The following is an 18131-nucleotide window of genomic DNA, read 5'->3' on the forward strand; positions in this document are numbered from 1 at the left end:
CATAAAATAATTGTGATGTCTAATCTTACTGAACCCTTCATTTTTTTTAAAGCCCAAATCAATTATGAATGCTTCATGGCCTCTGGCGGGTCCTGTGGATGAAGCCTTGATACGTTCCTCACAGTATCTCATGGAAGTAGCTCATGACCTTAGACTGCGACTCAAGAGCTATATGATGCCTGCTAAAGGGAAGGTGAAGTCATTTTCTTTAAAAAAGGTTATTCCTTAAAAGTTGTTGGTTAAATAACATTTAATAGTAAAGAAAATTGAGACAACTTTCATTAAAACGTATAGAGCTATCTTCACTGCTAATGCAGTTCTGTAGTGTGTATATTTTTAATCTTCAAGGTGGTAGTGGTATATACTGGAGAAGGGTTCTTTCATTTTTGGTTTCTATGAAATTGATTAAATGTGTTTTTTGCTCTCTTCTGCCCTGTAGAAGACTGACAAGCAACCCACCGAGAAGCCTTCACATTGCACCATCTATGTGGCAAAGAACTATCCATCTTGGCAACATATCACCCTGTCAGTTCTACGTAATCACTTTGAGGTGATGCTCACGGTAGACTTTTCCCTCGACATTGTGGATAATGCTTATGCTGTTCTTATTTTTAGGATGTTGGCCTGTCTAGGGAAAGGAAGACAGGCAGCTTTGTTTAATTACCTTTAGGCATCGAGTGTCCTTTGTTATCCTTGGAGGCTCGTAACTGGATGCCAAGGGAAGAGCTGCTTTTTCATTATTTCTGAAACATTCATACAAAAGTACACTGGATCTAGTTGTATGTAATTAAAAGGTGTGGGACTTTTCCCATATGTGTTGTTAAAATTATGGAGCAAAAAGACTAAGGTTGCCATTGGATTTGTTGTGACTTGAACGCTGGGATTCATGAAGCCTTAACCTTATTATGTTTGAAAAAAATTGAAGCTTCACTCTTGAGTAACTTAAAAGAAAATGTTCACATTGATAATTACCCACAGAAATGAAAAGCTTGATATTGTTTTTGACTCTGTTGGGTAAATAGCTATTAAGTATGATAGTTGTATTTAAAGGAAACCTAATATTTAAACTTAGTTCTAGGTTTTCCTAAAGAAAAAAGTTCACCTACTTTTTTCCTGTCACATTCAAAATATGAGAACAAGTAGGTGTTGTGGAATTCTTGCTCAGGTTATTAAGAACAGTTATTGGCAGACACAGACCATTAAAGTGCTCTTCAAAAAGAGAAAGAGAGACAAAATAGGGATTATGGCCGAAGCATAAGGTGATAACATAAAGGAAAAATCTTTAGTTTTGATTTTCTAGACCTTTATTGGAATTTTGCCTCAATACTTTTCACAGTGAATTAAGAAATACTCAGAAAAACTTTTACGTTTGTAAAATTGGGTGAAGGGAGAAGATCATGTGTTTTTGTCTTCCTTGCGAACCTATTTTTATGGAGAACTACCTCCTGCTTTGATTGTGTGTAGCAGAAATAGAATGTAGCCTTTAGAATCTTTTGACTTATGGTAAGTAAAAGAGTAAAAGCTACTTCGGTAGGTAGAAACCTGAAATTATGCCTCAGTGGGTTACATATTAATACGAGCATTTCCAAGGAAGCGGTGGAAGAACCAAGTATAGTATGTAATGTCCCAGCTATTAAAAATGCATCACCACTGTTCTTTTAGAAGTTATTTTTTACTTTATATTTTACAGTTTCAAAACAGCATTATCTTTTAGCATTATTTGGAATGGTCAGCTTCCTTTTAAATTTTTGTTTGTTTTTATCCAAAAGAACTAAAAGACTGTTGGTTTATAATCAAGAAGAATGTTCTTATGATTATGGCACTTTTTGGTGACATAAGGAAAACGTGTTTCCTACTCTCTCCTTTTCTCTTCCGTATGTATTTCAAATCCACACATTGATAAGTGGAGAAAATTTTTTTTTTTACTTTTTATTAAGATTATGATAGTTTACAACCTTGTGAAGTTTCACTTGTACATTATTGTTTGTCAGTCATGTTGCAGGTGCACCACTTCATCTTTTGTGTCCACCCCCCCACCCCCACTTTCCCCTGGTAACCACCAGTCAGTTCTCTTTGTCTACATGTTTAACTTCCACCTATGAGTGGAGTCAGAGTTCATCTTTCTCTATCTGGCTTATTTCACTTAACATAATACCTTCAAAGTCCATCCATGTTGTTGTGAATGGGACGATTTTGTCCTTTTTTATGGCTGAGTAGTATTCCATTGTATATATATACACCATATCTTCTTTATCCAGTTATCGGTTGATGGGCACTTAGGTTGCTTCCACATTTTGGCTATTGTAAATAATGCTGCAATGAACATAGGGGTGCATGGGTCTTTTGGAATTGCTGATTTCAAGTTCTTTGGATAGATACCCAGTAGTGGGATGGCTGGGTCATATGGTATTTCTATTTTTAATTTTTTGAGAAATCTCCATACTGTTTTCTGTAGTGGCTGCACCAGTTTGCATTCCCACCAGCAGTGTACGAGGGTTCCTTTTTTTCCGCAACCTTTCCAAAATTTGTTACTTTTTGTTTTGGTTATTTTTGCCATTCTAACAGGTGTAAGGTGATATCTTAGTATAGTTTTGATTTGCATTTCCCTGATGATTAGTGATAATGAGTATCATTTCATGTGTCTATTGGCCATCCGTATATCTTCTTTGGAGAAACGTCTGTTCGTGTCCCCTGCCCGTTTTTTGATCCAGTTGTTTGATTTTTTGTTGTTGAGCTGTATGAGTTCTTTATATATTATGGAGATTAACCCTTGGTTGGATATATAACTTGTAAATATTTTTTCCCAATTAGTGGGTTGTTTTTTTGTTTCAATCCTGTTTTCCATTGCCTTGAAGAAGCGCTGTAGTCTGATGAAGTCCCATTTGTTTATTTTTTTTATTGCTTCCCTTGTCTGGGAAGACATGGTGTCCAAAATGATCCTTTTGATACTGATGTCAAAGAGTGTATTGCCTATATTTTCTTCTGGAAGCCTTATGGTTTCAGGTCTAATCTTTAGGTCTTTGATCCATTTTGATTTTGTTTTTGTGAATGGTGAAAAAGAACAGTCAATTTTCATTCTTTTACATGTGGCTGTCCAGTTTTCCCAGCCCCATTTTTTGAAGAGACTTTTTTTTTTTTTTTAAGGATTGGCACCTGGGCTAACAACTGTTGCCAATCTGTTTTTTTTTTTTCTGCTTTATTTCCCAAACCCTCCCACCCCTGGTACATAGTTGTATATCTTAGTTGCAGGTCCGTCTAGGTGTGGGATGTGGGATGCCGCCTCAGTGTGGCCTGACGAGTGGTGCCATGTCCGTGCCCAGGATCCGAACCCTGGGCCACCGCAGCAGAGCACATGAACTTAACCACTTGGCCACGGAGCCGGCCCCTGAAGAGACTTTCTTTTCTCCATTGTATGCCCTCAGCTCCTTTGTCAAAGATTAGCTGTCCATAGATGTGTGGTTTTATTTCTGGGCTTTCAATTCTGTTCCATTGATCTGTGCACCTGTTTTTGTACCGGTACCATGCTATTTTGATTACTGTAGCTTTGTAGTGTGTTTTGAAGTCAGGGATTGTGATACCTCCAGCTTTGTTCTTTTTTCTCAGGATTGCTTTAGCAATTCGGGGTCAATTTTGTTGCCCCATATGAATTTTAGGATTCTTTGTTCTATTTCTGTAAGGAATGTCATTGGGATTCTGATTGGGATAGTGTTGAATCTGTAGATTGCTTTAGGTAGTATGGACATTTTAACTATGTTTGTTCTTCCAATCCATGTGCATGGAATGTCTTTCCATCTCTTTATGTAGACATCAGTTTCTTTCAGGAAAGTCTTGTAGTTTTCATTGTATAGGTCTTTCACTTCCTTGGTTAAGTTTACCCCAAGGTATTTTATTCTTTTTGTTGCGATCATGAATGGGATTGTGCTCTTGAGTTCTTTTTCTCTTAGTTTGTTATTAGAGTATAGAAATGCTACTGATTAATATATGTTGATTTTATACCCTGCGACTTTGCTGTAGTTGTTGATTATTTCTAATAGTTTTCCAATGGATTCTTTGGGGTTTTCTATATATAAGATTATGTCATCTGCAAACAGTGAGAGTTTCACTTCTTCATTGCCTATTTGGATTGCTTTTATTTCTTTTTCCTGCCAAATTGCTCTGGCCAAAACCTCCAGTACTATGTTGAATAAGAGTGGTGAGAGTGGACACCCTTGTCTTATTCCTGTTCTCAGAGGGATGGCTTTCAGTTTTTGTCCATTGAGTATGATGTTGGCTGTGGGTTTGTCATATATGGCCTTTATTATGTTGAGGTACTTTGCTTCTATACCCATTTTATTGAGAGTTTTTATCATAAATGGATGTTGGATCTCGTTGAATGCTTTCTCTGCATCTATTGAGATGATGATGTGGATTTTGTTTCTCATTTTGTTAATATAGTATATCACGTTGATTGACTTGCAGATGTTGAACCATCCCTGTGTCCCTGGTATAAATCCCACTTGATCATGGTGTATGATCCTTAATGTATTGCTGTATTCGGTTTGCCAAAATTTTGTTGAGGATGGAAATATTTTTTTCCCATGTACTTTAGTAAAGGTTAGAATTGAAAGTAAATGGATTATTGGAAATATTACTATATGTTACTTTTCATTTAAATTCATTCCCAACCCTTGGCTTTGATACTGTGCTTTTCCAATAAGGAGAAAATAAGTTACCCAAAACTCTGAAAAGGCTGCTTGCTTTATTTTTCACTCTATTGAAGAGGACAGTTGATGTTTGCAGAAATGAATTTAAATTCAGGCAGCACATTTGAGACTGTGTGTATATTAGTGATATATGAGTAGGCATTTATTTTTGAGTAGCTAGAAATGATACTATTTTTAACAGGTTGATAGCTAGGGATTCTTTTTTTTCCACATTTGTGGTAACAATTTATAAGGAAGAGTGTTCAAAAGCAGACATTATATAAATCTTGTATGATACTTGTGTAGTTTTCATTTTGATATGACTAATGGAATGCTTTTAGAAGTTTGAAGACAAACAAGATCTTTAAAAGACCATTTCGTTTTCTCACTAGTTAAGATCTAATGTTACAATCCTGGAGGTGCCATTAGTGTAAGGAAAAATTAAATATTCAGCTTGAAGCATCTGGTTTTCTCCTGTATTCTAAAAAACCTGTATCCTTTGAATTTAGAGGGAATAGGAGACTCCCTTCTGTATTATTCATTCATCTTTCACTCCCCCATGATGCTCGAGGTTGCACACTCCTCTTCTCTAACAGACTGATAGAGGCCACCATTCTAGTCTGGCCGACTTCCTACAGGCACATCTGCTATCCTGAATTATCTTTCAAATATTTTTCTCTGCATTCTTCCCCCACTCTTTTTTTTAGACCAACAGTGGAAAGTTGCCTGATAACAAAGTCATTGCTAGTGAACTAGGCAATTTGCCAGAATTGAAGAAATATATGAAGAAAGTGATGCCATTTGTTGCCATGATTAAGGTAAGCTACGGACTCTGTGTAGCTCTGAACACATGAATAATGGTTAAATAGGATAGTAGAAGGAAGGGGAAAACTTTGGGTACAGTCTCCCCATAAATCTGCTAAAATAGCACTTTTCAATCAGTGGTTGTGAGAAATGAGCAATCAGATTTGGGGTTTACCTGTGGAATGGCTGAGTATGTGAAAATATGTATTGTGGAAGAAAAATTGGTTTAGAATTACTGCACTAAATGATTCTATTCATGTTCCCTCTTCCTTGCTTTTCAGCTTGGGAAGGAAGCATATTCTTTTAGCTTACATTAGGGTGTTTTTACTGGATCCTGTAACTGGAACCAAGATTCTACATTTGTATAGGTTTGCCTTAACGGGATAAATGCTGTTTGTAGTGGTTAGCCCAGGGTTTCTCAACAATGGCTCTGTTGATATCTTGGGCCAGATAGTTCTTTGTTGTGGGAGTCTGTTCTGTGCACTGTAGGATGTTTAGCAGTATCCTTGGCTTCTACCCACTAGATGCCAGGAGAACCTCCCCGCAGACCCTCCTTCCAGTTGTGACAACCAAAAATGTCTCCAGATGTTGCCAAATGTCTCCTGGGAGCAAAATCAGCCGCCTTCCCCAATACGCCTCCCCCACTGAGAATCATTGAGTTAGACTTTTAGTTTTCCTCATATACATAGTTGATCTGTTGAATTTCGTGACAAAGAAGAACAGTAAGAAGGCTGTATATTGTTTAAGATCTCAGGCTCTGGAGTCAGATAAATCTTGGTCCAAATCCTGTTTGTCTGTCACTTCTTAGTTTTGATACCTTAGACAAATCACTTAAATTCTCTGGGACACAAAGTTTTTCATCTATGAAATGAAGAAATTACTAGAACCTACTTTTTAGGAGTGCTGTGAATAAATGAAATAATACACTTAACAGTTTAGTTAAATACTACCTGTCAAAAAGTAGGCTCACTAAGTGTTTTTTTAAAAATGTAAATCAGTGTCTTTCAGCTTGCTAGGCACGTAGTGGTTATTCTTGTACTTTAGATTAAGTCCCGAATCTTCTAGGCTACAGATGTCTGCCTGATGGAGACCAAAACTCTTAGCTTGTTGTATTTTAGAGAGATTTTATTCTTAGGAAAGCCTTAATTCTCCTAGACCGGAGTCAACCGTCTGAGCCTTATGGTGTTTGAAGTTTCAGAAATAATTTAGAATCCTGGCTTGACCTATACCAATCAAGTTGTAGTATGTTGGCTAGTACGCTTGTAATTCATTGGTTCCCTACTCAGCTAGTGTCGGTCAAAATGCCAGATCCATTGTCAATATGTCAGTCCAACAAAATATCCCATTGTTGGTTGCAGAGGCAATTAATTTTAATGACATGCCTTACAGGATCCAGTGAAACTGATTGAAAAGTAATTAATTAATATTAGATTAAAGACTTGGCTTTTTGAAAAACCAGTGTCAGACTGTTGAGTAGTAATATATTTTTTCACTAATATTGGTGATTTGCCAAGCACATTAATGGTTTGAAACTTTGGAAAGCGTTTAGTAAATCTGAGAATAAGAAAATGGCTTTCTAGGGGCCAGCCCCGTGGCTGAGTGGATAAGTTCACGCACTCCACTTTGGCGACCCAGGGTTTCGCTGGTTCAGATCCTGGGCACAGTCCTAGCACTGCTCATCAAGCCATGCTGAGGTGGCATCCCACATAGCACCAGCGGAAGGACCTACAACCAGAATATACAACTATGTGCTGGGGGGCTTTAGGATGAAGAAGAAGAAGGAGAAAAAAAAGATTGGCAACAGATGTTAGCTCAGGGCCAGTCTTCAAAAAAAGAAAAAAAAAGAAAATGACTTTAGCAGTTTTTCATGGGAAAAGAAACAACTTGGATGGTAAACAAAAATAACGGACATCAGGAATCATGTCAGATCACTTCTGTGTAAGAGCAACATGTTCTAAACAGTTAGCTATATTTGTGCATATAAACTTGGATATTTAAAGACATTTTGAATGTCTTTAAAATTTGTGGGAATTTTTTGTTTGGTTATTATTAATTCATTATTCTCTGAAATAGCTTTAAAGATGTGGCATCTTGGAAAATTATTTATTTATCTATTTATTTATTGTTTACCTGAAGGGATATTTGCACACCTTTGTTTGATTCCTTGTCAAAGTGAATTCTTTGGGTTTGCATATTGTCAGTCTAAATAAACAAAGATAAAATCATACTTCTCTTATAAATCTGAAAACCTTGTCTTTCCAGTCTTTTCAGTGCTGCCTAATCTTATCATACTTTAAATGGTAATTACTCTCAGCGAGTAATTTTATTAGCAAGCAAACATAGATAAGGGAAACCATGAGTCTAAGGCCTTTCCTTTAACTGTTCAAACTTGAAGATTTTATCAATTGAGAGAAGAATGATTGCTTTGGAGGAAATATATTCTTTCCAACATATTCTTAATGTGATTTTGTTTTTCAAAACCATTTTGACTATTAGGAAAATCTGGAGAAGATGGGACCTCGTGTTCTGGATTTGCAGTTAGAATTTGATGAACAGGCAGTGCTTATGGAGAATATAGTCTACCTGACCAATTCCCTTGAGGTAAGAAGGACCAGGGATTGTAATAACTAGTTAACTAAAGTAAACATAATCCAGTTCTTTTGTTTTATAATAAGTCTTTTTATAAACTTCATATTCTGTGTTTAGTACCTTTGCCAAACATATCAGTCAAAAATATTTTTGGGGGGCCGTCCCTATAGCTGAGTGGTTAAGTTTGTGCGCTGTGCTTTGGCAGCCTAGGGTTTTGCCCGTTCAGATCCTCGGCGCAGACATGGCACCACTCATCAGGTCACACTGAGGTGGTGTCCCACATGCCATAACTAGAAGGACCCACAACTAAAATATACAACTATGTACTGGGGGGATTTGGGGAGAAAATGCAGGAAAAAAAAGAAGATTGGCAACAGTTGTTAGCTCAGTTGCCAATTTAAAAAAAAAAAATCTTGGAAGGAAAGAGAATGGATGGGTATAGAAGTTGCAAGAAGAAAAAAATGTTCTGTCATTTCGCTTTTCAATTACTCTACACGTAAAATACTACCTGTATATGCCTGGATTTTCCTCCCAAAATTATCTTTAAAAAAATGAGGAGAGACCTTATATTCAGATACTTTGAAAATCTGTCCTATTAAGGGGCTCTCTGAATTGCTTCTTTTTTCACCTATCCGTTCTAGACCTCAGATTCACAGAATTGGATTAATTAGAATCTTTGATTCATAGGATACAGTAGTCCCCTATTATCTGTGGAGGATACATTCCAAGACCCCCAGTGGCTACCTGCAACCACGCATAGTACCAAACTATAGTATGTTTTTTCCTATATATACATACCTATGATAAAATTTAATTTACAAATTAGGCACAGTAAGAGATTAATAACAATAGTAATAAAATAGAACAATTATAACAATATACTGTAATAAAAGTTACCATATATCTTAGCAACCTCAACATTTTTCCTTCCTTATTAAGTCAAGAACTCTCACGTTTTCACTTAGAGGAAGTGCTTTAGGGCTTCTCTTTGGCATATCCGAATTGCCAGCATCACTACTCTTGGCTTTGAGGCCATTATTAAGTAAAATAGGAGTTACTTGAACATGAGCACTGCGATACCACAAAAGTCAATTTGATAACCAAGATGGCTAAAAGTGACTAACAGGCAGGCAATATATGCCACATGGATATGCTGCACAAAGGGATGATTCATGTCCTCGGTGGGTCAGAGCCGGACGGCTTGAGATTTCATCAGGCTACTCAGAACAGTGTGCAATTTAAAAGTTATAAATTGTTTGTTTCTGAAATTTTCCATTTAATATTTTTGGGCCATGGTTGTTAGTCATGGGTAACTGAAACTGCAGATAAGGGGGGACTACGGTATTATCATCAGTCCCTGCCTGACCTTTTTTTTTTAATTAACAATATAGTGAGCATCATGAATCTACTGTCCAACTCAAGAATTAGAACATTACCAATAGCTTTCACATATCTGTGTATTTCTCCCCATCCCATCTTCTTACCCTCGACACAGCTTCATATATAGATTCTAAAAACGCTGTCTCTCAGACAACTTAGGCAGAAGGAAAGATAATTTGCTCTAGAAAACTGTTAGAGAATTCAAAAAGTAGTTCTAGTGATATTGGAAACAATAAAGTAAAAAAAAAAAATGCAGGTTTAGAGTTTGAATAAAATTGTTTCATAAAATATGGAAATGGAAGAAAGTTATTTCTAAATAAGCATTTTATGTCATGTAATTATAAATGAGTTAGTAATTAAATTAAGTATTAATAGACATCTATTTTACGTGTATTTCTAAAAGTTCGTATATACTCATGGAGGTCAAAAAACTAATTGGAGCTTTTCCCTGAGACAATGGGGACACCTTATATTTAGGCTCATCTTATATTTAGGCTTATGCAATATGCTGCATTTCTGAGTTTTTCCTTTTAAGTGGAAGCCTTTTATTCAGTGCTGAATTTCTGAACTTTAATTGGAAACCTTTTATTCTGATTTTCCTTTTCTCTTATACAGCAGGTAGATGCCACATTTCATTATACAAAATGGTGAACATGACTATCTAAATAACAATACTATGAGACATCTAAGATGAGTGTTAAATAATTACAGATTTTACTTAATGTTTATATGGAAAATAATAGAATTGCACAGACCATTTCATGTTAAGTGGAGAACCTAGTTTTGCTCTTTAGTGAAATGGAGTGATGATTAATTTAAATCATATTAAGTCATACTAATGACTTTCATTTTTTCCTCTCTATTTAGCTAGAACATATAGAAGTCAAGTTTGCCTCTGAAGCAGAAGATAAAGTCAGGGAAGACTGCTGTCCTGGGAAACCACTTAATGTTTTTAGAACACAAGTAAGTTGAAAGAATCTCATCGAATCATTACATTTTAGAGCTAGAAGAGACCTTAGAGACCATTACATCTAAACCCATCATTTTAAAGATGGAAGAAAGTGAGGTCACGAGAAGTTAAGTGATTGGCTTGCTCTAGGCCACATAGTTTGTTAGAAATGGGGCTGGATTTGAGGTCTTCTAATTCCCTAGTTGGTGCAATCCTGTTTTCCTTACTTTACTGTTATGGATGGCATCAGATGTTACTTGTGGGTTTAAAAATAAAAATATGATTTTCAAAACCTGATTTTTATACAATAAATACAGTGAAAATTGAAATGTTAAGATTTTTTTAAACAGTGGAAAGGAGCTTTTATACTTCAGATGAGTCTTGGTTTGATAATGTGATTCAAGACTTTTTGGTTTTGGGCATAAACCAGATTGATGCATTGTCTTACATTATGCTAGAAATGCTTTTTTTTTTTTTTTCTATTTTTTGGCCATTGTTGGTGAAGATAAATAGGTTTTGGAGTTTTGGGAGATTCCATTTATTCACTCTCAAAGAATCCATTCAGAATGGCAGTATTTGGCAAAGTCTGATGGAGTGCAATTGTGAGAATTCATAAAATGCCCTACTTTTCTTGATAAACAGAGGACTTACGTATATCCTGTTCCTTTTACCACATTTAATTGAAAACCTAGTGAACAGAAAAAGCCTATTTTGAAAGAATGAAGTAATCATGATCATGGAGACTTCCTGAATTTATCAGCGTAGTTCGAATACTCTCACTACATTAAGATATGGTGTCTTTTAAAAGTGCAGTCATTCAGACCATGGAGATAGATAAATGAAATGTGTTCCTTATACAAATATGTTTATTTAGGCTGCTTTCAAGCATTGCATTAAGCTGCTGTGTATTTAAGTCTTTAATAAGACTCAGTTGACTTTTTCCACTTAAAATAATAAAGAGGTCTTTGACTGTGTAGCTTATATAGTGTGGGAGGGAGTATGGCATAGAACTGGGTTTAATCTTCCCTCTGCCTCTTACCAGCTCTGTGACCTTCGGCTACTTTGTTAATCTTTCTGGTTCTCACCTTCTCATCTGTGAAAAGGGGTCTTAAAGAACTACCTTTCAGGATATAAGGATAATGTGTGTAAAGTGCTTAGTACAGTGCCTGGTACATGTGGAAATTCAATAAATGATGGTAGTTTTAGAGGAGAAAATATAATTATTGTTATTATGCGTCATCAGTATTGATATGTGTAGTCAGTCATTTTTACCTAAGCATTTGGTTCTAAGCACGAGCCTTTGTGCATCTTTTCCTTTATATTTGAGTATTGCTTGGTCTTGATTTTAGAGTACCAGAATTAAATCTGTCTTTTATTGGGCATTAGAAATGTAGCAGAGATTCCCCCTCCTGCAGTATTCAAGTTTGATTTTCTGTAACAATCATTTTTATTTTCCTAGCCTGGTGTGTCAGTTTCTCTAGTGAATCCCCAACCATCCAATGGCCACTTCTCAACCAAAATTGAAATCAGGCAAGGAGATAACCGCGATTCTGTAATCAGGCGTTTAATGAAAATGGACCGAGGTATCAAAGGTAAATGATTTCCCTGAAATGCACATTTGGCAGTAGCTTATAGACTTGATGAGTTCTAAGCGGAGGGGAGAGAGTAAAGTAACTGGCTTGTTTAGGGACAGCTGTGTAATGTGGAAAGCATATTGGACCCAGAATCAGGAAACATATACTCTCTTTGGGACATTGTGACTGTGTAGCTTGATGACTTGGCCATGTCACTTAAGCTCTAAACAGATCTCTCTTTTAGTAAAATGAGGACAGTGGATTAGATATTTTTTAAGGCTCCATCTAACTTTAAAATGGTAACAAGCAATTTCTCTCTCTCAGAAGTATTCAAAATTAAGGAACACATACCCTTAATATTCCAAACTAACCTGCCCAACTGGTCTGTTCCTGAGGAAGGAAGAGAAGCAGAGTAAAAGTTATTGAGTTGCTGTCATGTGTTAGCGATTTAATCCTTTTATGAACCTATAACTTAGAGGGTATTATTATTCCCTTTTTAAAAATGATGAGATGGAGGTCAGAAAGGCTAAATAACGTGCAAATTTCATTGAACTAGTAAATCCTGGAGCTGGAATTCAAACTCAGGTCTGTTTGACTCCAAAGCTCATATTCTTTCTTCTAAGCAATATGCCTCCAGGTAAAATAGTAAATAATCATAATTTCTTATCAAGATTAAGTTTAGATCTTCTATGATTATATTTAATATAATAATTTATAGCTTGTTTTTTTTATCGCTCAGCCGGGTCTTAGGCTGAGCAGAATGTGAAGGGAGTTAGTGTGTCTCTGTATTATTTTTCTTCTAAATTATAGAGACAAATTAATGTTGAGATTCCCTATTTTGCCTTCTTTCCTCTTCTCTTCTTGATGGCAATCAAGAGTTGATTGGAGCACATTCCATTAGTATGAAATCTTTTTGAAAAGATTTACAAATCACAGACAGGAACCTAATTTATATTCAGGCTAACAATATTCCATTAACCTAGAAGACTTAAAATAGTCTTTTGGAATCCATTCTACCATGTATTTTTTTTTTGTTCTCTTGAAGTCGTCCGTGCAGCTTCTGTGGACACTTCTTGAGAGACTATCGTGTGTGGTGTATATAGAAACTCCTGTGTATGTCCCAGGGAGTTTGGGGAATCCACAAAGTGCTGTTCCTTAGGAGGCTGCCTCTAGTGCAGGAGTAGGGGACTAAGCTACTGAAGTCTAAGGAGAAACTGCTGAGTCCTGTAAGAGACGTGTAGATAAAACTTACAGCACAGAAAAAGGTGAGATGATTTCCAGCTGTGATCAAGGATGAATTTATGGAGAAAATATTGTTTGGATGGGGCCTTGAAAATTGTACCTGTGAGGGTGAGGGGAAAGGATGTACTGTACCAGCAGGAGGGAAACAATTATCCTTGTTTCTCTGTGTACCAGCAATTTATTAGGGCTAGCGATTGTATTGTTTTTGGACATTTGAAAAAGTTGTGGCAAAGTGTACACAACATTAAGTTGGCCATTTTAGTCATTTTTAAGTGTACAGTTCACTGGCATTAAGTACATCCACATTGTTGTGCAGCCATCATGCTATCCGTCTCTAGAACTTTCATCGTCCCTAACCGAAACCCTGGACCCATTAAACAATAACTTTCCATTCTGCCTCCCTCTAGTCCCTCGTAACCACTGTTCCGCTTTCTGCCTCTATGTATTTAACTTTTCAAGAACCCTATAAAAGTGGAACCATACACTATTTGTCCTTTTGTGTCTGATTTATTTCACTTAGCAAAATGTCTTCAAGGTTCATCCATGTCGCTATAGACATTTATCGTGTTCCCTCGGTAAACCAGGTACTGTAGAATGATAGCACCATCCTTAGAACTTATAGGTCACAAAAAGCAGAACTTGAGAATTTTGAAATATGAACATATTAGAAGCCATTTTGTGGCCTTCGTTTGGCTATTTTATATTACATATAATCAGTCATGAGAAGATTAAGTAATAGGAAGAACTCTTAGTCTTGAAGAACAATATGGTACCTTTTAAAGAAAATAGGTATTTGTGTGGACCCACTGGATAGGATTATTATGAAGCTGTAGCACATGAGAGGATGTATTCCTGTGTTGAAAATTGTTATCTAATGTTAAACCTGCCTTTTAAATATTCTCAGATACAGCACTGACTAGGTTTTTCAGAATTGTACTGAAATGTGTTTTCTATGTCTTGTCTTTTCTCACTGAGCCTCTGGCATAATTCTTACATCCTTTGTCATACTAGCTATGAATAATATTATCACAAAGTGCTTTTAGTTTGCTGTTAGTAGCTGCTGTGAGTTTTACAAAATAAACGGAAATGTTAGGGGGAGTTTGAAATTGATATTCCTCCAAGTATCTACAAAAGAGCTCTAACCTTGAGACTTTTCCAAAAGCCCTCAAGATACTTTGATACTTAAGGGGCTGAGCATATTGAGTATATGAGATGGGAAAGGAGTGAAATTCAATAACGTATTTCTCGGTCTGTCTGCTGCAATAGCCAGCGAGTCGTCCAATTAGTGCCAGTTGCAGTGAGGGTGATTATGATCTAGGTCCAGGAGGAACGGGTCTAAAACCACCATTCACTCCACAAAGACCACCGAGCAACTATTTGATGATAATGACTTTAAATCACTCACATCCCAAGCCACATAGGAACTAATAACTTGGAGGTGAAAGGCACTGTTTCACATTATCAATGTCTAGGAATTTTCAATCACTCTCATCTTTTCTCTAAGTGCCTTGAATCTTGTGTGGTTGCAGACTTAAATTTCAACATTTTCAATGATAAGAGAGGTCTGGAATAAGAAAAGATGGTAAAGCCACTAAGAAAGCTCCAAGAATTTATTGGCAGTAATGAACTACATGGTGAAACATCAAAGCAGATGTGTTTTGTCACTTAGAAGCCTGATTGAGTATTAAGGCTTTGAAATAGTTTGATTCAGAATTGCCTGGAAGGGTGAGGGAGGTCTGTTTCAGGGAGAGACAGAGGCAGATCTGCAGTAAAAGGCCTTGTACATAAAATCTGCTGGCAGGGCTTGTCGCTGCTTCCACAGCAAAATATTTGGTATCACCAAAGTGCATGTTGACTTGCAATGGCTGTTATAATGAATTGTATTCTTCCCCCAGAATAAGATTATGGCTGTCATGAAGGCCGTATCTGCCCCTGTCCCATTTTAATTTTCAGGACTTGTGCTTTATCTGGGAATAGATTGTATGGTGTCTGTAGAGACTCTCCAAAGACTCTCAGGCAGGCTTTGCCTTCATGGTAGTTGCAGGTAATTGCTCTGTAAGCCCCAAGATCCCTACTCTAAACTTTCAGTCCTTCACTCTTTGTTTCCCAAGAAGAATAGAATGGCTGGATAACTTGTACTCCTGGCATAGCCGCCAGCTGCATTAATGTCTCCTTTTATCTCTTATCCCTCTCATGCAAAACTTCATTCTCTTAAGGCAATGTGAAGGAGTGTAGCTCATGGACCACCCAGTGATCTGCTTTAGAAAGGGGTGGGAAGTAATTCAGAAAATATCTTCTATTTCTGGGGATCAGGTTAAGCATAACTAGCCATGCTATACTTAGAATGAGATATAAACCCAGAATCAGCATTTGTAGTCATTTATGGTATTTTTCCACCGTATAAAATAACACCATTTGATGTTGGGAAGTCTCAGAATTGCTGAAATAAATAAATTTCTTTCAGCCTCAGTTGTTGGCAGGAGTGTTGGATCATAAATTTTTTCAAGGGCCAAGTGCTTTCTTTGCCAGGAGCCATCTTATCAGCTTGCACAAGAGCAGATCAGGAAAATCTCAAGCAGGATAGGGTTGGCAGTCATCCAGAAGCTCAAAATTCTCAAAGCTATGCCCTTTCCCCTTCTCTCCTTGTCTCTCATCAGCTTGTTAATACAAACATTTTGATCCTTTGAGCAAAACAGGAAACTGGTAATGCTATTTCTTAGAGTAGTAATTCTTTCCCCAAAAGTGTTTTCCAAAAAAAGCTACAACTCTTGCAGTTTTAATGTATTCCAGGAAGCAAGACAAGAAAGAGAAATAAGTTTTAGACATTTTGATCTTCTGAAAAATGGTCACTTGAAGCATATAGAAAGTGATTTGAGAAACCATATAGGATAATGTTCAAAAATATACTCAATCTTTCTTCTTGGTTTATGATCCCAGGAGATGTGTTGTACAGAATCTCTGACTATTTTTGATCTGGATAGAAGCTGACAGAGGATGAAGATTGTTAGATTTGGCTTTGTTTTCTGAGATTGGATCCTGTTTAATAATCCGACGAAAATATTTTTCAGATATAACAACCAACATGTTTAAAATGTGCGTTATCAGACTGAGGCATGGGTTTGAGTCAGTAGCTGTAATTAAATGCTCATACTGATCATCTCTTTTGCTGTAGACCTTTCCAAAGTGAAACTGATGAGATTCGATGATCCACTGTTGGGGCCTCGGCGAGTGCCTGTCTTGGGAAAAGAGCACACTGAGAAGACCCCTATTTCTGAGCATGCTGTTTTCCACGTGGACCTCATGAGCAAGAAAATTCATCTCACTGACAATGGGCTACAGGCAGACATTGGTGATACGATTATCTATCTGGTTCATTAAACTTGTGCAAATTGGAGATATATCCTGCCTTCTGGGGTATGACTACTCTGATTGTGCCTACAGATTGGTTGTGAGAACCTTAGGCTGGACCTACATAGATTTCATTTCTAACTATCAAATTCTGCATGTAATCATAATTATACCAAGTTATCTTGGAATCCTGGACCTAATAAATTTTTTTTCCCCTTCTTGGGCCTCTAAAAGAAACAGTTTGTGCCTACTTTGTTTTTTTTCTTTTTTTCTTTCTTACCAAATTATTGCTGTTTCCCGGAAGCTTCTAGTCTTTCAGATTAACACAAAAGTGTCAGTATGCTTCTTTTATGAGGTGTACTTTGTACTATTTATGAAGGCTAAGGAGTATCTAACAACTTTTTATATTATATCCATTATGGAGTTAGCTGTATTTCTTCTTTAAAAAGAAAAAAGTAAATTTGACAGCTAGTTTTTCTTTTTAAAGAAAAGAACTCTGATGGTGATTTAAAAGAACAAATGAGAATATTTTGACTTGACTATGATCACTAAGTATTTTGTATAAAGAACAAATAGATTTTGTATTTATAAGAATTTTTTAGCTTTAATGTATTAAATTACCACCAATGATGTTTTTTCAGGGCTAATATCAGTACTTTATGAGCAGTTTATTTCCTCTACACTGAATTTTGACATTTTAAAAGAGAGGATTTTTTTCCCCCAGAAATCTGCTTTTATCAAATTTGTCTTGAGTCCAGTTGTGTTTAAACATCATGCCTACTGTGTTGCAAATTTGTTCTCATATTCTTACAGGAATGTCTTTTGATATTGTCTGTGCCATCTGTCTTCATATGAGGAAAACATATTAGATATTGACTGGCATAGGAGAAAGACATTTCTGTTTCTTGAAGGGTTCATTATGGGGAATGACCAATTCTGGTAACCCTAGGGAACCTAAATTCTAACTTTCAGGTCATGGAAAGAGATTTTATTGAGCTTCTTTAATTTTGCTCTCTACAATTTGAGATTACTGGGCCTGGTTAAATGCTTTATCATAGATTCATTAAAGCAAATCATAGAATGTTAGAACTGAAAGATCCCTTAGATATCATCAAGTATAAATTATCACTTATCTGCTAGGGGCAGGCAATATAGCCTAGTGGGTAAGATTACATACTCTGAAGTCAGACTAACTAGGTTAGATTTCCAGTTCTTCCATTTGCTACTTGGGTGATCTTGGCTAATTACTCAGCCTCAGTTTCTTCATCTATAAAATGGTACTAATAATGTGCCTACTTTCTAGGCTTACAGTGAGATGTTTAGATGAAGCAATCTAGGAAAATTATATATATAGCATAGTGCCTGGCAAGTGGTAAGCCTTCAGTAAATGTTGCTGAATAATAATAACAATAATAAGGGTCACCCTCAGTGGCCTAGAGGTTAAGTTCAGTGTGCTCTGCTTCAGCAGCCCAGGTTCAGTTTCCAGGTGCGGACCTACACCACTCGTCAGTGACCTTGCTGTGGCAGCGGCTCACATACAAAAAGAGGAAGATTGGCAACAGA

The 18131-nt window shown here is 36.5% G+C and overlaps 1 protein-coding gene across 1 annotated transcript in view; it reads left to right on the forward strand.

Moving 5' to 3' along the window:
- LARS1 (leucyl-tRNA synthetase 1) overlaps positions 1-16805 on the forward strand; it is a 60094-nt gene extending 43289 nt beyond the window's left edge. Inside the window, exons 26-32 of the mRNA XM_046667193.1 lie at positions 53-193; positions 440-550; positions 5390-5500; positions 7983-8087; positions 10323-10418; positions 11864-11996; positions 16393-16805. Of these exons, the coding sequence (XP_046523149.1) occupies positions 53-193; positions 440-550; positions 5390-5500; positions 7983-8087; positions 10323-10418; positions 11864-11996; positions 16393-16598 (903 nt within the window). The 3' untranslated portion in view covers positions 16599-16805. The remainder of the gene's footprint in view (positions 1-52; positions 194-439; positions 551-5389; positions 5501-7982; positions 8088-10322; positions 10419-11863; positions 11997-16392) is intronic.
- The last annotated feature ends 1326 nt before the right edge of the window (positions 16806-18131 follow it).

The sequence above is a fragment of the Equus quagga genome, chromosome 7 (genome assembly GCF_021613505.1).
Source record: "Equus quagga isolate Etosha38 chromosome 7, UCLA_HA_Equagga_1.0, whole genome shotgun sequence".
Lineage (NCBI taxonomy): Eukaryota > Metazoa > Chordata > Mammalia > Perissodactyla > Equidae > Equus > Equus quagga.